The sequence below is a fragment of the Centrocercus urophasianus genome, unplaced genomic scaffold, assembly GCF_019232065.1.
Source record: "Centrocercus urophasianus isolate 14NV4802_14NV808 unplaced genomic scaffold, USGS_Curo_1.0 seq_19, whole genome shotgun sequence".
Lineage (NCBI taxonomy): Eukaryota > Metazoa > Chordata > Aves > Galliformes > Phasianidae > Centrocercus > Centrocercus urophasianus.
The window spans coordinates 20,913,578-20,933,278 of record NW_024884744.1 but is presented as its reverse complement, the minus strand read 5'-3'; the positions used below and the strand labels follow the sequence as shown (position 1 = coordinate 20,933,278).

The window sequence follows — 19,701 nt, the reverse complement described above, 5'->3', positions numbered from 1 at the left end:
CTCATCAGTGGAACAAATACAGGACAAAGATGAACTCGTAAAAAGCAATGCTTAAGGTGTGGGGTGGTCTCCTTGCTCACAACGATGTCAGTAAAAAATCCTGGAAGGTCCCCCCTACCCAAAACAGATGATGCATTGCAGCCTCTGGACTATCTAGGATATTCCCTTCTCATGTTTTGCTCTGTTTTGTTTTCAGGTCTCCAGCTCTCATTCAGGTAAAGCTGATGGCATTGTGGACACTACCTGCCTGCTGCTGTTCTGCTGCTGGTCCACCCTCTCAGGTGCTCTAGACGAGATCTGAAAGCCATGGATGGGCATAGAGGAGAAGCTGCTGGTGGGTTCCAGCAGGGTATTTCTCAGACATTTTCAGTCTCTGAAGGTGAGGAAGAGTCAGAAGGTGCTGACTCAGCAACCCACGAGAGGGACTCTCACACACACTACATTGCCATTCAAAGAAATTCCAAGTACTATCGCTCCATGAGGCTGCCAAAAAGATCAAAGAGAAAGACTGCAAGAGAGGCAACACATGCAGGACGTGCTGCAGGTGAGTACTGACCCAAACAACATTGAGCTTCCTTTTCCCATTGAGATTAAGAACTATAGGAGTCGATGAGGTTAGGAAAGCAATAGAGAAAATAGAGAGCAGATTCAGTGCTCAGCACACTACAGAACACCCCACTCCACGGCACGGCATGGAGTGCCATCTTTGTTCAGCCTGGAAATGCAAACTGGTTGGTTGTTAAGACATGGGGAAGAATCTAAAGAAGTCTGTGACTCTGCTCTGCCAGCTTTCCACTAAGAGAGTTAGAATTTAAACATGGAAAAAAGCTGTCAAAAAAAGTAGGAACTTCTTTAGAACATAGAAAGGATATATTGAAAAAGTGGAATCTACACAAGTAATGGTATGGCAGGCTGAATGCCATGTGGAGTAAATAGCCAGCAAAGCAAAGCAGTACACATGGGGACCAAGCCTATGGAAATTGCAATGAAGGGAGCAAGATTTCTCTGGAACGTGCTGCTACCTCTCACTGAAGATAGCTCTGCGCAATACTTACGAGCTCTTTGGATCTGGAGGCTGAAATAGGAGAAATACTGCCCAGAACGTGTGTGCACTGAGGCATGGCTTGAGTATAGCAGTATGAACAAGTTGGCCAAAAGTCTTCTGAGGGAACAACGTGGGGCTGCTTCAGCTGAGGGCCAGGGAAGATCAGGGAAAGGCTCTGTCCCTGAGGGTGGTGGGCATGAACCAGCTCCAGGGCAGTGGGCACAGCCCCAGTGCTGCAGCTCAGGGAGTGCTGGGACACCACTCTGGGACATAGGGCTTGGATTGTGGGCTGGCCCAGCATAGAATCACGAGTTGGACTCAGTGACCCTTGCGGGTTCCTTCCAACTCAGGATGCTCTGTGCTTCCATGAACAGTGCAGAGCATGGCTGCAAGGCGAGACATTCACTGAGCTGGCATGTTGTCTGAGCAGCTGTGAGAGAAAGTTATGAGAAGCTGAAAAGAGAGCCAGGAAAGGAGCTATCTCAACACGTTCAGGAGTGCTGGAAACAGGGCTGCAAGCAAAAGCTTAGAACAGTTGTAATTCAAACGCTAGGTGAGAGAGACCTGGAACTGTGAATATAGAACGTGCACTCTGCTAAGTCAGCCAGGTGTTCAGAGAAACTGAATTTTATAGCTTCTTGTAAAAAGAACAGATTGCAGTGAAGATACCTATTCCATTTTGAGATTATAAACTTATAAGTAATCCATTGGACTCTGAACTTTGGCTAACTGCATGAGTTAAAACGATATAACAATATTTCTGACATTTGAGTTCTATGCAAGACATCAAGGACTATTACTTTGTTATGCAGTAGTAAAGCACATCAGTTCAGCCCCTGAAAACAAACAAAATTCTCTAAGAAAACAAAGAATAGAAATCCTGCACCTCAAAATAAAGGAGGCCTGGGAAACGTCCCCAGGAAAATAGGTGTCTCCTGCCTGCCTTGCCAAGGGAGCCGTGCTATTTCAGCAGTATAAAGGCCCATTCAACTCTGTGGCAAGGACAGAAGGAAAGTTCCAGCCCTTCTCCGAGTTTCCAAGCAGACAGCAGCAGAACAGAGAGCTGCTTAATATTCTGCTACTGTTGTCAATGAGGTTTGTGGATAAACCGAGCGCTGCCAATGCCAGAGCAGACCTGCTCTCCACCCTGCCAGTGCAGCAGCAGGACCCGAGCAGAGCCGTCCTCTCGCTGCTTCCCCAGAGTGCTGCTGCAAAGCAAGCTGAGAGGAGCCTCGCCCTCTCTCCGGATCTCCGAGCATCTCAGCATCCAGACTGCTGCTGAGGAGGCCCCTGCCCTGTCAGCTGCAGCAGGACCAGCGCACAAGGACATGGCTTCTTCATACATCTGCAGCATCACAGCATCAGGACAGCAGCACAGGAGGACATGCCTCCTGTCTAGCCAGTGTCATTGAGGAAGGACAAACTAAAAGGCTAATCTTCTCTTAGCAGCTCGTTAGAGCATCCACAGGAGCTGACCTGCGTTTCTCTCCCACATATTCCCTTCCTGTGTTACATCTGTGGCTTTTTCTTCCATATCTGCAATTGTTCAGCAAGACACACTGGAAACGTTTCTTTTCTCGAGTTTGTACAGCAGAACTTGGGCTATGAGCTATAGATCTTTCTCCAGTATGAAAGTAGCAAGTCCAGCTTTTAAACTCAGCTAGGATTGTGTAAGCAGCCTTCTCCCTCTGCTCCATTGACTCCATCCCCTCTCCCAGAAACTGGACAGCGGGGGCTTTTACAGCAGTCTCACTTGTAGCAGGAACAACTTCTGACAGCACTTGCTGACGTGCATGGAAACAAGGGATGGGTGAGCTGTTTTATCTTGACTTCAAACCCATTTGAGCAGCAGCTATCCATGAGCCTGACTTGATATCAAATGCTAACCTGTTCTCATTTTACTTAGGAAATGAGGGGAGGAGAGGGGAAGGAAAGAAGAAGGGAAGAGAGGGTAAATGCAGGGTAGGATACCAAACAGGAGAAATAAAGACCCAAGAAACGAGAACAAGAAAAATAATCTAAAAGCATATAAATCCAGCAGAGAGAAAGGCTTTTATATAGGCTCCCTTTGCAACATTCTAGCTTTGGCTTATAGCCTAGGAGTTGTAAAATATAATAGATTCTTTCCTTTAAATGGAAAATGAGCTTGTGTTTTTTTAAGCAATCTCCTCTGACAGGAGGCTGAAATGTTTTACATATCCAAGAGGCAAAGAGAAAACTGAAGCTAGCATTTTGTAAGCCTCTGGCACTGTTTGAGGCAGCTAAAGAGTCTGTATTTCACCCTTTCCATCTGAAAATCCGTAGCACTGATTAAACGGGTGGGGCAGAAACCAGCTTTGGTTAGTGTTGACCTGACTGTGCTGTCACCAGTTTGAAATGCAAACAGAATTATGACTTAGACCAAAATATTTCTAAAATAAAAAAAAAAAAAAAAAAGAAAGCCCCAACAAGGCCATTTATCAGCAGGCCTCAAACAACAGGAGGTTTCATTTGAAAAGTGAGATGCACCACCTCCTGCCAAGTACTGCGGTAATAAGCCACAGACTTAACACAACTTTGGCTCCCTGTGAAAGGGCTGGAGGTTCATCTGAGGAAAAGTAGAGAAGCAAATAAAAGTAAAGCTCCTGTCTCACCCAAATCTAGCCTTGATTTATCCAGTAAACTGAACAGCTACAACGTGCCTGAAAGCAGAGCAGTAATGAAGCCCTGACTCAAGAAACGAATATTAGCAAGAACTGGCACACATAGCTAAACCTTTTTTTCTTAAAGAATTGCACTGAAAATGCTGGGGCCCAGTGTTCAGTGGTCACAGAGCCACTTGGAGATGTAAGAACTGATACAGCACATGTACTTTCACCTTTCCTTGCTTGCAATTTGTAGCTGCACCAGAAGTTGTGCAACCATGCAGTACACAAGCTGTTGACATTTAAGTCTGGCTTGAAAAGCCAAATTAAAATGTAGCATTGTGTCTGTAGTCTTCCTATTGCTTCGGATAAAAGAAAACCCACTATCTATAGTACCAGTGAAGATGACCCTTAAGAAGCAGCTACTTTAACACGCTCTTGGCTTTCTCTTATGTCACAGGTTCACTCAAAAACAATGAGTCTGCCAAAGAGCCCCTGAATGTTTTACCTCCTAAGGGATCACCAGCTCCAGTAGACTCTAACAAGACAACTTTAGAAGAACTATTGATTCAAAGGTAAGGAATGTGCACTCAGGGCATTCACTGCACTTCTACTGAAGAATACAGAGTGGTGTCAGAACAAAAATGCTTACTTTTGAAGACCAGTTGCTAAGCTGTAGCAACCAACTCCTGCTTTTTCACCTTGGCTTGTAGTGCTGTTTTGAGTTTTGTTGTTGTATCTCATGTAGTATTAGAGCTGTGGTGTGGAGGTTCTGAATGGTTCTTAACTTTTTTGGAGAAAAAAAGTGAAGGAGCAGTGGGGAGGGTAACAGGAAGAGAGTGGAAAAAATGCAAAAAGGAGAATGTGATGTAGGATCACCCAGTGGCATAAGCAAGGAGGCATTGCTACCTTAAGAAACTTGGTGAGAGAATAAGACCACCCTGCAGGCACTGCCTGATGGAATACCCCAATACAAGGATGGTCCCATTCCCAGTGTTCCCACAGGGCTCTCCTGAATGTTGGTATGCAATCTCATGCAGAAGACAGGTTCTCGTATCCAAAGAAATAGCTACAAAAATGTTTCCTGGGGCATTTTGATTTTGTATTTGCCGTTTACTTTCAAGAATCAGTACCCAGTAGGGGTCTTCAGTGAGGTGGTCTTTTCTGTTCAAAATCCCTCAACAAAAAGGGAAAAGCGAAAGGCCCTGATTCCATCATCAGTATAGTGCAGGGCCAGGGGAGCCTCATGGGCTCTATGCCAAAGGTGAACCCCAGGCAGGTCCAAACAACTGATAAATACATGCAAGATTTGCATACAGAGTGGCAATCTCATCTGCATCCTAGAAGTGCTATATTTCAAGGGGCAGACAAAAAGTTTACCTGCGTCCCTGGTCTCTTAGCTCTGCAGCTAAGCTTCTGAGCCTTGCATCTTCTAACACACAGCTGAGGTATTCTCCCCAGGTCACTCTCTGTCTCCTCATCATTGGCATGTGTAATCACAAGGTGGTCACTACCTGTGCCAGAAGATCAAGTTGACAGCACTAACACTTGCCCTCTAAAGGCGCATGCATTATACTGCATGGTGTGGTCTTAATTACTGAGCCAAGCTATATTGGCACAGCACATAGCGTACATTTCCTAATCCAGACAACAACAGTGAAAAAAATTTAGCCAAACTGTCAAGTTGGATTTAAATAAATTAATTGCCCTGGCTGAAATGGATTGTCCTTTGGCGCTAAACTGAGCATAAGAAGCTAGACAGTTGCAGTCTGCTGAGATGTCATAACCATCTGTCTTCCTCTCCTTGCGGCATAATCATCACTGTCAGTCTCTGACATCCTGACACTGCCTCTTAGGCAGCTCTGAAACATGCAGAAGCTGATTCTCCCTGGAGCTGGAAACAATGAGCCTGTGCTGGGAGTCAGTCTTTATCAAAGGTGCTGCTGTGCACAGTGCTTGACAGGTCAGTGCAAGTTCTAAGTCACGCGTCTGCTAAAAGCAGGCAGTGCTGCTGAGTGGCATTGCACTGAAAGCAAGCAAAGAAATCTGACAGAGAACGAGACCAGAGTTCTGGCTCAAACTGAGCTCATGTCCTCCTCCTCCTCCTCCTTTCTCTAAAAGATCTGCTGCAATTTGTAAGAGAACCAGCAGAAATTTGCATTGCGAAAAACCTGCAGGATTCTAAGGGCATTGCCATCATTTGCAATAATCACCATCCTCCTCCTCCAGGAGAAAACAGGCCATGGTGCAGAAGAGACAACCAAAATGTTATCAGTGATCTCAAAAAAAAATGCATTTAGTCTCTCTCTGAAAGGAAAAGAACCTAGTACATCTCAGCAAAGAGTTCTGAAAGCAGAAGATTGTTCTGCAGAAAGGAGAGTAGGAGTACTTCTGACCAGAACATAAGTCTCTCAGGAGTGAATCACCATGGTCCTGAGTGCAAGTGGGACATCAGTGCTGCATCTCTTCACACTCAATACTGTTTTGACAGCACTGTATAAGTGCTAGGGCTAGGCAGGCTCAATCCCTTCTCCTTGCATGGAAATGCCAACGCAAACATGTTTGCAGGTAGGGATGTCCCTTTACATATATCCATGCAACAGAATTTGGGGCAGGGAGTAACCACAACTGGGAAACATAGCAATAGAGAAATGAACATCTCTCTAAAGTGAATTCAGATGGGGTATGGATTTTAATACTCTGAATAAGTAGCAGCACTACAGACTCCTTCAAACCCACCAGTGATTTGAGTCTACATGTCATCCCAAGTCTACCCTACACCCTCCAGAAAGCACTTATTTAGAGCACTTTTATGCCTAACTAGTCTCAAATTATTTTTTCCTTATGACCTTTCTCCCTGTGACCTCCAGCTCCCCCAAAGCACTCTGGAGTTCCCCACAGCATCCTGTGGCTCCCTCCCAATCTGCCACATGGTACAAGTATCCAAACCTCCCACATGATAATCCTCTTCCCAGCTATTTGGTTAACTTCTCCAGCACATCTCAGTGCTGAGCTTCTAGCACAACTTCTGTTCATCAGGATAACCACAGCCAAAGACCTGGAAGGAACTAAACTCACAAGAAAGCTTCCCTTTCATACTGCCATCAGTCTTTCCAGCTTCACAGTGGCAGCAATTGTGCAGATTGAGATCACAGAAAACCACCGCTGAAAAACACCCACCCAGGGAGTCCATCCATAACTGTCAGCCTCAGCTGAAAGCAGCTACCACAGAGAGCAGAAAATTAGTCATTTCAAACCCCAGAAATGAGATCCACCAATCAGTATCTACCCTATATTATCAGCTAATAGGATGTTGACTGCTCTTCATTTCTAATACAATACAGATGTTTTATCAGCACGAGCGTGCTATTGACCTACCATTTCCCACTGAGTCAGATGCCAGCAATGATACATATTCATTGGGGCCACTAGATGCAGTGGAGAAGAAACTCAGTGTGAAATCTCATGTCACAAAGCTCACTGCAAGGTCATTCATTTAACACTTCAGAGAAATCTATTTTCTTTTATGAAACCTCCAGTGCGGAGAAAAAAAGAAAAGAAAAAATCATCTAAAGCAGTGGATTAGGTTTGATCTGAGTTAATAGAATGGAAGCATTGCAACAGCAAATACAGCCACCTTCAGCAGAGAGAGGGAATCTAAGAGATACACATTTGCAAATGGATATCAGAGAGAAACAACTCCCTATGTAAAACAGTGTCGCACTGAAGGATTGTGTGAATGTGGGTTAGCTTACCACAGCACAGCACTGTTTGTCCTGGGCAGCAGAGGGCACTGCTTATATAGCCTGATTTAACCAGGAAAGAGGGAAAGGCCTCCAGAGAGGCTGAGACCTGCATTGCAAGAGGTTGTACTCGAGTTTCCTTCTAATTATGAAATGAATCTCTTATAGTCACCTCTTTACACGTTGAGCAAATCTTTGTCACCCCATAACTTCTATTATTTGCTTTTTAGAGAAAGATAATTCTTTCCACACCCTTCTTTCTCTACAATCACAAACTTAAAAAGCCTAAGAGCAACAGCATTTGCAGGGGAGGGGGTGGGTTGGGGTAGAAAGTTCTAAAAATAATCATTTTTGTCTGTACAATACCCATTTTAGACACTAAATGTTATTAGTACCAAAAGCTCAGATTTCACAGAACCATAGCATTTACAGTCCTACTTAGGAATGCTTCCAGCCTGCAGCCAATGGAGAACCTAATCCCAGTTTGCCCACCTATTCCATCCAGTCTCTGTTCTTCAGCTCCTGCAGCCAAGCCATGGTTTCATCACACAGCATTCAGGCTCTGCTCTCTAGCTCTCCCAGCACTTCTTTTAAACATACCCTGATCCTCAACCAACCCCAACTTGTGATTCTCCACCCGATCTCCTCAGGCTAATGTTTAGATGTGTTACTCCCTTCTCTTCCCCTCTGCAGCCCACATCTCTGTGTCCTGACATTCCCCAGGCCCATCACTCTTTTGCTCTGCATACAATCTTAGTCTCTCATCCTCACACCTGCATTCTGCAGTCCTCTCCAACTCACTGCTTCCTGAAGTACCCAGCTGTGGGCAGTTCCTCCCTTCGTAGCAGACTCTTGGTCCAGAAGCAGACTGTTCCCTCTCCATGCTTGGGTCCTCTTCCCTCTGCTTTTCAGCCAAACAGTTGTCTCGTTGTGCTGCTCAGACCCAGCACGAGGAGCACTGAGGGTACAGGAGAAGCAGCCTTTATTTGTAGTGCCTAGAACTGCACCAGGCCATTTCTACCGCTGCAGAATCAGAGATGTTTGTCTCAGCCCTGGACAGGGCACCTGTTCTCTCCACGGGCAGCAGCTCAGGGAATTTTAGATGCTAAAATCCAAGTCTCCAGTTTGTGTGTATTGGATAGAGTGCAAAATAGCCTGTAATCCCTATGGATTTTCACAGGTCAGACAAAGATAAAGCCCTGGAAAAGCCCAAATTTCAACCCACATTTCAAGAGAAGCCAAAGCTTCTCAGAGGATAAAAAGACAGGATTTCTGTTTTCCTTTAATAGCATCAAATTATATCTTCCTTAACCTAAGAAGCTGTTGAGCCCCTTTTTTAAAAGAAAGTAGCAGCAGCCTATGGCAGATGGTCAGCAAGTAAGGAGTCCTAGTGATTCTGAGCATCAAAAGGTTATAGGCAGGTAAAGATCTCATCGTAGGAAGTTCTGAACATTTTTAGTCGTCAGTAAGACTGCCAGCCCCAACAGATTTAATTAAGGTATTTTGGTGAAAGCTTAAGGAGGCTCAGGAGAACAGATGTGCCCTTGGCCTTTATAATCTAAAAATATTAGGGATGAGGAGTTCCACTTATCTCTCTGTCAAAAAAAAAAAAAAAAAAAAAAAAAAGGAATAAAAATGGCATTTTTGCAATTTGTTGTCAAAAGCACTACTAAAAAACCACACGTGAGCAGAAAGAAAATCTGAATGAACCTGAAGTATGAAAATACATTTTACTAGGTGTAACGTTATTTGAATCTATTAATAACTTCACACTTCTCTGCGGATTTGGTTAGCTCAGATTAAAACAGAGCTTCTTACTTCATCTTGTGGCCTTTCTTGGTGTGAAACTCCCACTGCCTCAAGGGTTTGGGGAATGTTTCATGAATAAGATATGCTGGGTCGCATCTTCTCATTTTTAGTTCCTGAGAGTTGAGTTCTAAAAACTGCTGTAAGACAACAAAAACAAAATCCTGCATTTCAGTGTTGTTTGAAAACCAACTCCTTGCACAGCTTTATTCTAAGGACTGCTTTTGAATTCAGACAAACATAAGAACATTGGAAAGGTTGATTTGCAGCTGACCACACAGACCAAGCCTGGAACTTCGTCCCCCAACCATAGCTTAAGTAATTATATGAATTTGATAAGACAAACTAATTACAAGCTCACACTAATTATCAGGCTTTTAATGCAGCAATGGACAAGATCAGCCTGCACTTGAAGCTCAGAACTACCAAATCCCCCTTCTTCCTTTGCACAACGAATGCAAGCCCAAACCCACTCTCCTTCACCAACCATGGTCATGATTCACGGCACCAGAGCATGACCAACATTATGAGGCCACAAGGACAATTTCCAGCGCTCGTGTGCTTTGGGAACCTAGGAATTCCTGAGAGAATTCATTGTTCATATAGTGAGACAGACAAAAAAAAACCTCTTCCAAAGTGCTACCTGGATGGCTGAGATCAGGAGGAGAGGGCACTTCTGCCTGAGCCTGCAGTTCCATGGCAGTGGAAGAAGACCCGAGGTGGCACTGCCTTGCTCCTGCCATCCATCTGTGTGTCTGCCACCTCTGCAGTGCTGGCACTCAGCAAGCTGACCCTGTGGTGAGACAGTTCAACGGTCAAACAGACACAAAGCTAGTTCTAAAAAATAATCACGCGTTTTTCTACTAGTTTAGATGCCCAAATCAGCTCACCAAGAGGGGAGCAGCTCCAGGAGCAGATCTGGGCCCAGCCTGTGAAGGAATGGCTCTCACTTGGAAGCTCCAATGGGCTGCAGTGAATCACTTGTTTGCCTTCCTTCATTCTTCACGACAAATTTGGAAAGCTTTAGAAAACCTCAGTTATTTTGCAGGACAAAAATATCCACTTCTCACTAATCTTTTTTAGTCCAGCCTCAGAGCGCTGGGAGCACTTTGTCACCTCACTTGCGAGAGCAAGCATTTCTCAGCACAGCAACACGAAGCGGTGGGGCTGTGGTGTAAAGAAAGAGCAAGACTTCAGAAAACCCAAGCTACAATTACGAAGGAAAAGTTCTAAAGGAAGGGAAAGGAGGCGATTAGTTGCTGCCACGCGGAGGAATAGATTTCTGATGGAAAAAGGGAAGCTGTGGCTTCTCATGGCCAGGGGGGGCATTTCACTCCTGGCTGTGTTCTCACCCCATCACAGCTTCCAGCGTTCTTATTGTCATTATTACTTTAGCAACGTTTTCCAGGCGGGATCCTTAGAAGGGATCTTTAGAAGGGATCCTTAAAAGAGATCCTTAGAAGGCACTTTCTGTTTTCTAACATTTCTCTTGCCATTACCCAGACATTTTTTTCATTCCAAACTGCAGTGGATTTAACCCCTGAGAGGGAAGCAGTACGAGGAGGTGCAATTTGTTAACCTCTCAATGCATGTTTCTGAGACTTTGTTTTTTAGTAGTTACATCCCAGATTTGTCCTGGGACATGTATTCATTCCAGCAGTGTAGCATTAGTGACAGCACCTGCACTGGCTTCCCATTGCATACTAGAGAACTCCTCGCTGCTCTCGGTCCTTCCTTAGCAAACAGCATCCCTGTATTTCCAAAATTCAGCATAACAAAGGTGGTTGGTGCAATTAATGTCCTGCCTACCCTTGACTAAGAAAGGAGCTTTCAGCATGCCACCCACTTCCCGAGACCCCTGACCATGTTCCCTGGCAGCAAGATCCCAAAACAGCAATCATTAGCCAGAGCTTCAGGCTCTCTCTGACAAGACCCCGATTTTTGCATCAGTTGTGCGGTTCCTCTGACCTCCCAGCCCGGGATTGGGCTGATGGTTTTATCTGAGCCTGGGCTCCCCCCACAGACACTTCTGCCTCCTTAATGACCCAAGGACTGAGCACTTCCAGCACACCAGATCTAGTTCTCACGAGCTGAGGGAGTTTTTTTTCCTAAAGGTACAGTCACGTGCTGGCTAGATACATCACTTAGTAAACACAATATAAAAATGATAAAAAGGAAACCATTTCTCATATACAGCCCGACAAAGGGATTTTATGCCGCCACACAAACTGCAGTTCTGCTTACAGAATAAAGCATGGCTATATATGCAATGAGGAGAAAGTGAGCACGGGAGGCATAGCTGAGCGTTTTCTGACGGTTAACTCAGTTGCAGTGTGGTGCAGATGACGTTTTTGCTGGGGGGTTACTAAGGTGGAGGGCAGAGCTGCACTCAAGCTGTCCGCAAGCACTGCGAGCAACCCAGGGTGCAGCCGTGCTTCAGAGCTCCAGAGGATTTATCCCCGAGGCGGAGAAACAATTACCTGAACGGAGAGATAGAGCTCGTTACTGAGATACTGCCTAAATGAGAAAATATATCCTTATGGAAATAGCGACACTAAGATGCGGGGAATGACTGGGGGGATGCAAAGCCAGCCGGAGGAAACAAGCAGGGCAGGAGGCAAAGCAGGGAGGCAGCTTGGCAGCAGGGCTTAGGCTGAGCCTCCACGTTACATCCCTCCATATCGGGGTGTCACTCCCAGAGAAGAAATGCACCATCCGCTCCAGATCTGGAAGCGGTTCAGGAAAGCTCCCCTCTCCCACCCCCTATCCTCCCACCGAGCCGGCGCCGGTCGCACATAGGCACAGACGGCTTCAGGGAGGTGAGAGGTCAGCGGCAGGCAGGGCTCCACGGGGTGGGCGCAGGGTGGGCTGCGGTGCGTGGGTGCTGCGCGGGAGGCTGCTTGCTGGGAGCGAGGGGATGGAGAGGGGGCATTCCTGCGTTTGAGGAAGAAGCCTCTCTGCGGGAAAGCAGGGGATGGAGGTAAGGGTGCCCGCAGAGCCCTCGGGGCAGGGACTGCCACTGGGGGGGCCCTTGGGGAGGAGGCAGTCAGCCTCCCGGCGGAGGAGGGACCTGCGCCGGAGCGGAGCCGGCGGGGCGGGAGGGCGAGGAGGTCTCTGCGGGCAAAAGGTGGTGGGAGGCCGGGGGTACGGCACGGCGGGGCTGCGGGGGTAAAAGGGGAGAACGGGAGGGGTCTGTGGGGGGCTTTGGAGGGATTTTGGAGGCTCTCAGAGGTTCTTCGTGGGGGGCTCCGAAGGTCGTGTAGGGGATCTGAGGGGGGAGGCTGGGAGGGGCCGCAGGGGCTCTGAGGGTCCCTGCGGGGGTGACGGGGGGTTTGGCGGCGCTGAGCGGAGCTCGAGGGGGGTTCGGGAACGCAAAGAGCGGCCGCGACGGGCAGGCGGTGCTCGGAAGGTGCTGGTAGGAGCCGGTAGGGAGGGATCTGAGAGGGCTCTGTGAGGAGAACCCGCGGGGAGCCCGAGGGGCTCCGAGCAGATTTTGGAGAGCGCGGCCCCGCAGACAGCTTGGGGGGGGGGAGGGTCTGAGGGATTCGGGGGAAGAGAGCCCCGGGGACGGCTGAGGGGGGTCCGAGGAGAGGCTCCGAGGGGCCGGGGGAGGCTGTGAGGGCTTTGGGGGCTTTGGGGGCGGCCTCAGCTCCCCTCTCCTTCCCACGCAGGCTGCTGCCTTCCTACCCCCGTTACCGTGGCAACCTCCCGGGCTCCCCCAGCCCCGCGCCGCCGCCGCTACCGCCGGAGCTGCTCGGCAGCCGCCTGCCGCCGCCGGCCATGGAACTGCTGGCCGCGGCGCTCAGCGCCGCCTGCGCCCTCGACCAGGACGGCTCTGCGGGACTGCCCGGCAGGTGAGAGAGGGACGGACGGGGAGGGGACGGGAGAGCGGGGGGTCCGCGCCCGGGGCTGAGGGGCCGCCCCGCGCCGCCGCCCCGCCTGAAGCTCCTTCGCTTCCCGCAGGAATCCCCCCGCGGCCGCCGAGGACAGCCCCACCGCCGCCGAGGCGTCGCCGCCCGCCCACCCTATGACGGCCGACTCGTGGAGGAACCTCATCGAGCACATCGGTAAGCGGTCGGCCCGCCCGAACCGTCCGCGCTGCGAGCGGAGCCGCGGGGAGCGATCCCGGCGCAGCGCTGAGCCCGGCGGAGTGCCGGGACGGCGTCGGGCCGAGGTGCGCGAGCCCCGATCGCCGTCTCTGCTGGGAAACCTCCGCCGTCGGCTTTAGGAACGGAGCTGTGCCTTCAGCAGCGCCCTTACACCGTCACTTGGTGCCTCGCGCTGCCCCGCAGGTGTCAGGACGCTGTTGCTCCGTTCCTCAAACTGAGATCGCTTTTGGTAATTACGAGGCAGTCGATCGTTAGGGCGACAGCGAACTTCCTGCAAAAATCTGATTCTGCACGCTCGGAAAGGCGTCAGACCGCGCTACTGGGCGAGCGGCCGTGCGGCATGACGGAGCGGAGCGGCACACGCTGCCCGCCGTCCCTCGGCAGAGCCGTCATTTCTGCCGCGCAGAGGGAGAGCCGGGGTTATGTGGGAGGCTGCGGAGGGGAGGATGGCTCGTTTCATCTCGGGAAGTGACAGTGCGAGACACTGGAACCTGTAGGGCTGTCTGACTGAGCAGGGGAGCGCTGAGCTTTTTGAGGAAGGCAGTGATCAATTCTGCACGTTGTTAGATCTGTTACTTTCTCGTGGCTGTGTAGGAACTCGTGTCCCAAGGCAGATTTGCCAGTATATCTTCAGTTTAAGGGACTGGGCTGCTGAGAGGCGTGACAAAAATACTGAAGCCGCCAGGACTTCAAAGCAACCTCGTTGCTCCATTCATGTATATTTTTACATGCTGCCAATCGGAGGATGCTGTGCGATAGCTCTGCATGCATCCATTTAACTGCACACGGGTGTGTAGCACCGTGAAGGAAGGAGGCAGGGTCTGACAGCCAGAGGTGCTACACTAATCTCCAGCAGGCAGGTCATTTCCAATGGCTGCAGCACACTGCTGCCTTTCCTCCCTCCTGCCTTTGAGGCACTAATGGACTTTTTGCCTGAAACTGGAGCAGTGAATTTCAGAAGACGTCTCTGGACCTCCTGAGATTTTTACACAGCTTTCAGTGCAATAACGTTTAGTTTAAGAGCGCTGCAAACTCTCTAAGGCGAGCATTTTCCACAATTAGTAACCAGCGTTTCAATTCCCTTCCCAGTGTTTGAGGGAGCTGGGAAGGGAGGAAAATGAAATAGAGTGAACACAGTGGGAAGGTCTAATAACATGTTTACAAACTATGTAAACACCCCTTGTGCAGAATAGCCTCAACCACTGGAGTCACCAGGCAGCACCAAACCCACACTCTGACCACCTGCTCACCCTTCAGCCAGTGCTAGTGGGGACATTAAGCAATGGATGGAGCTTTTACAGGTCTCTGACATTCCATGCTTGCTCATTTACCAAACACAAGCATTCACTAAATTATCATATACGTTGTGCCTTTTGACTGGTTGCAGCTCTTTGTTTCTTCCCACCCATTTCCTACATAAACATCTGCCTGTGTTTTGTCTTTCTCCTGGTATCACCCTTTTGTTTCTTCCCAGTATTGCTGTTTGTGCTTAAAATGTGTACCTCGGTGGTGTTTCCAAACGAGTTCTGTTGGTGGATGCCTGTGGTCAGTCAGATCTTCCTGTGTCTAAACATTCATTGCCTGCAACTGAAGGCTCCATGGGTCTTCCCTTCTTGCTTGTTCAGTCGAGAGACCTGGAAACAAGGTCAGGTTTCATCATCTGGATTTTAATTCCTTGCAAACAATGAAAAACAATTGTCACAAGGATTTTTTTATTTAAAGGACTGCTCTCCAGCCTTGTGCAAAGGAGACTGAATCACCCTTACACAAATACAGAATATCCCTGGTTGTCTCAGACATGCAGTGCAGAGCCACCAACACAACATGGTTGTGCGACCGGGTATAATTATCTGCAGTAAGAATAGAATAGATTATGCTCCATTTTCTAAGCATGTTTTCCCTTGACAAGCGTTTGCTTCAGGCTTTTATTTCCCACATCCTGCTCCCGTGTGCAGCTCGCTGGGGCAGCAAGCACCCCGTGCCCCACTGCGCTCGCAGAGCAGCACGGCCAAACACTGCTCAGATTCAGCAGGCTCTCCATCCCTCAAGGAGCCTTTCCACCCAGAAGGGGCCTTTCCACCCCTCCACACCCTCAGCATCCTCACTGGGGTTGATTAGCAGGCAGAAATGCTTAGGAAAGCCAAATAAGCTTACTTGACGCAGAGAGAAATTATATAAGCAGCAGCAGGATGCAAAACTTCAGGAGAAGTCTCTTCTCTCTGGTTACTGTGTAGGATGGTAAGAGAAGACTGTATGGTTTCCTAGGCACAGCTACCCTTATTGCTATTTTAATCTGGCACTGAGCATCTTTCCAGGGAGAACAGCTACCAGGATACACCCGCAGGCTGCAGTACTGCTCTCCTTGTGCCTGTGCTTTTCCCCAGCATATTTCTGGAATAGTGTTAACAGCTACTGGAACAGAGCCTTGGGAAAACTGCTCCAGAGATGTATCAGGCAGTGACAGAGACATTTCTGCCCTCCCTAGACAAACTCCTGACCCAGTTGTCTCTCAACGCAAGGGATCTGCTTTTGAGATCCAATATCATGAGTTCGTGTGACCAGGTGGATTTTTATCCCTAATGATTCAGACTAAATAAATTATGTAGGTTTTGCTGTTTTTTTTTTTTTTTCTTTTTTACATCAAGGATTTTTATCTTTATTCATTTGTCTTACACTTCTGAGATTCGAGTATAAGCCAAGAGAGATGATGTAAAGTGTTCTCTTCAACTTGAGTAAGTGAGGAGAGTGATTCAGAGTAGGCTCGTGTTCTCCTGCCTTCTCATAGCCTCTAAATTGCACTTCATGTTCAAGCAATTAGTACTCTGGGTCCTACAGGTGGCTTAGAGATATGGGAACATGGAGGTCTTAGAAGAGAGATAGGATTTTCTATAGGCAGCCAAGGAATTTCAGGATTCCTTCAGGTGCTGTCTGTTGAAAGGGGGAGCTGGGGCAAGTTCATCTGCTGCTGAAGCTAGCAATGGCAATGCAGAAGGCACCTCGTGAGGTCGGTGTGCAGCAAGCTGTGTGAACTCACGGCCTTTTCTTAGTGCTGTGGCATTCAGGTAACTTTGAGCCTTACATTGATATCTTCAGTCATCGTAGGAACTGAGCAGGAAAAAAGAAGTCGAGCAGCATGTCCAATGCTAACCGCAAAGTCAACACCAAAGCAAACTGGTGATGGTCCCAGTGCTTCACCTATTAAATACTTCAACAACAGCTCACTGTTTTCTCCTTAGGGATTTTCATAGCCATCAAATTGGTCCTTTGAAGCAGTTTCAGTGTATGCAGTGTTATTTCTCCAGACACAAACACACCTTTTGATCTGTACCCCGAGAAAGCCAGCAGGGCAATCCTTTCTTTCCAGCCTCTTATGCTTGTAGCATAAGAATACTGCAGAGAATATCAAGGTCTTAAAAGAAACATTTAAAAGCTTGGTAAATAACAAAGCATTCTTCTTTCACTCCTCCCACTTGGTTGTGGGTTCACCTGACCGTTAGCACACGGTTTGGGATAGAAGATGGTTAGCAATGTTTCAGATTTGGGCATGGCTTCCACGTGGGGCTTGCACTGCTGGTTGAAGTAGGAGCACCCTGCGTGACTTTTTGTCTCAGTGCAGAGGGCTGTCCCTCATTCCTGCTGGGGTGAGCCAGGGCAGCACAGCCCTCCATTCCCACAGTACTCTTCTGTTCTTTTGTCCAGCTGCAACCTCTCAGACCTGTTGTGTTGCCTCCTAGGGCTCTTGTATCAGGAATATCGAGATAAATCTACGCGCCAGGAGATCGAAACCAGGCGGCTGCAGGATTCACAGACAGACCCTGAGGAGAGTTCGCCCAGTGAGGAAACCCCACCTGAGACAGAGCCTGCAAGTACCCCCCAGAGCAAAGCTGCACCACAGTTCAATTTGCTGAGGAACTCCAACTCCAGGTTCAACTTATGGCAGGACCTGCCGGAGATCCAGAGCAGCGGGATCCTCAGCATCCTCCAGCCGGATGAGATCAAGCTGCAGGAGGTAAACTGTGAGAAAGTGGAATGTTTCTTAACTGGGCTGCTGCTTAAAGGAGCTGGAGTGAATTAAATCAAATGATTGAGATTTAAGAACAGTAAGCTTCAGAGCAGTCGCAGACGAGCCTTGTTTTGCTAAGCGTTTTCCTATGACACACTGCTTAGCACCACTCACTTTTTTTTTGAAATTACAGGATATTATCCTGTACACTGTATTGTTGATGGACATCTATTTGGCAAAAGAGAACTTATTCTGCTTTTTCTGATTGTGCTAGGAGCCTTTTTCAAGAAAGAGAGAGCTAGCAAAGAGATTCTTGCCTTAGAGCTTTGGGTCTCCGGTGCACATTAATCCACCAGAAACCTTAGAAGCCTTGAAGAGTTAACTGCAATCTGTTTTAAATATGATGGCATTACTGGAAAGAAAAGTGATGGAGATTTTTAAGCTTCCTGATTCTTAAATGCCGTTACTCAGAGTCTTATGCAAAACAGTAAAAAATGTTGGCAGGAATATTTGCATTTCAGCCATACATTGCATTGACATCACGGCTTGAGAGCTATATGGCGATCATTTGTAGGGCTACATCTAACAAGGAGCTGGTGAGAGCAGCTGCCCCAGTCAGAGAAACCATCAGTCACACAATTTAGAACGGGTTGCTATTTTGGATAGCATGGGGAGCATAAGTGCTCTTTGTTACACGTTGCTCTGCGTTCGTAGCCAGCAGCAGAGGCAAACAAAACTTGTTCAGTGTGGTGTGTGTTGCAGTATGAGCAATGGACCTTCACAGGCCTGATCCTGTGAGCTCTGCTGTGCCAGGATCTCTTCTGGGGCTCTCCCCACCTTTGTGTCTGTTCTGCCCTGGCTCGTGTGGCTGAACCCAAAATGCTGAAGAACATCCCAGGGTGTGACCAGTTCCCCCTGAGCTTGCTTGGATTTGCTTAGTCAAGAACTATGAATCACTTCTGTACACACAGTCCCACCCTGGTCCTGGCCGAAGCTGTGGCTTCCCTGTTGCACTTGGAAAGACTCAGCCCTTGATCCTCAAAGGTGTGATGTGCAGGGCTGTTAGTTACACCCCCAGTGCTTAAACAGGGTAGTTCAGGCTGGCAGAACAGACTGGTGGTGTGATTGGAGTATGGCTGAAGGCAACTGAAGTGGTTTGTTGCTTTTCCATGGATATTTCCATATCAGATTTGTTCTGTTTACCTGGAAAAACATAGTTCTTGTAACTGCCAGCATTACAAACACAACCTGGCGTCCAAAAAACTACAAGCTCTTCTTTCTGCTTCTAAATAGAGTCATTTACATCAGCTTAAAAGTTTGCATCAGAGATTTCAAAAGATGCCATTGCTTTGGGGTTACGTTCATCACCTATAGGTATTGTATAGAAAAATACCTGTACTGCCAGGCCCAGCACCAAATTTTCTTCTATCTCTTTAAATAACAACAGAAATAAAGCAGATGGAGATGGGACAGTGCTGCCTCATAGAAGTGCTGTGCTTTCCCCTCTTGTCACTTTATCAGGGCTGAAATTTTCTTCCTGTTTGTTCTGGATTAGCACAGTAAGAGATTACAAAACTGCTGCAAGCCAGAAAGCTGTGAAATTGGCTGAACACAGAGCAGATAGAGCGGAGAATTTGCTTTTTGAGGAAAGTCAAGCACAGAAAACAACGAGTGTGGGAGAAATCACTGAGACAATTAAAGAGATTATAGTGAATTCAGCGTTGAATTCACAATACAAGAAACCAGCAAGATAACACAACACCAGGTAAAAATCAAGGCATTTGTTTTTCAAGCATCAAAACAAGGACCTGGGCTGAAAGAGCAATGGATGTTTGGAAGTTCTCATGAAAGGCTCTTTGTCATTGTCCCCATTGCTACAAATGACCCAGAAAATGGAGTTTCAGGGGGGAAAAATACACCTCCCACCCCCCAGCAGTTTCAGGAGAGAAGATTGCAGCACGGCCCATTAGCCCTGGGAGCTCAAACAGAAGTCAGGCAGTGGTGGCATCAGCCACATCAGCATTTTCGTCTGAAGGCAATGTCAGGGGAATGGAACGTGAAAAGAAACAGCTGGAAGTGTCACAAAATGTGGGCGAAAATGCAGGAAAAGAAGAAAAAAAACAAAGAACAAATGACAGACTGCAGGGGTCAGGGATATACAGAAACTATGTGCCACTAGAATAATTATGAGAAATGATTAAATCATTCATAGGGGAGCTTTAATTATCCAGACATCTGTTGAGCATCAAACACAGCAAAACATGAATCACCGAGGACCTTCTTTTAACTATATAGAAAATAGAGTGATGCAAAAAGTAGGACAAGCCAAAAGCACTGTGTGGGTTCTGACATGGAGGCAGCGTGGGGAAAA

At 47.7% G+C, this 19,701-nt stretch overlaps 2 protein-coding genes across 2 annotated transcripts in view; one reads left to right on the top strand and one right to left on the bottom strand.

Moving 5' to 3' along the window:
- The window catches only part of NEU2 (neuraminidase 2), a 30,314-nt gene extending 21,069 nt beyond the window's left edge, over nucleotides 1-9,245 (bottom strand). Inside the window, exon 1 of the mRNA XM_042820242.1 lies at nucleotides 9,231-9,245. The gene's annotated coding sequence lies outside the window, so the exon portion shown is untranslated. The remainder of the gene's footprint in view (nucleotides 1-9,230) is intronic.
- NGEF (neuronal guanine nucleotide exchange factor) overlaps nucleotides 1-19,701 on the top strand; it is a 45,794-nt gene that overhangs the window by 9,984 nt on the left and 16,109 nt on the right. The window contains exons 2-6 of the mRNA XM_042820239.1: nucleotides 197-544; nucleotides 4,130-4,244; nucleotides 12,890-13,072; nucleotides 13,182-13,285; nucleotides 17,062-17,336. Coding sequence (XP_042676173.1) covers nucleotides 307-544; nucleotides 4,130-4,244; nucleotides 12,890-13,072; nucleotides 13,182-13,285; nucleotides 17,062-17,336 — 915 coding nt within the window. The 5' untranslated portion in view covers nucleotides 197-306. The remainder of the gene's footprint in view (nucleotides 1-196; nucleotides 545-4,129; nucleotides 4,245-12,889; nucleotides 13,073-13,181; nucleotides 13,286-17,061; nucleotides 17,337-19,701) is intronic.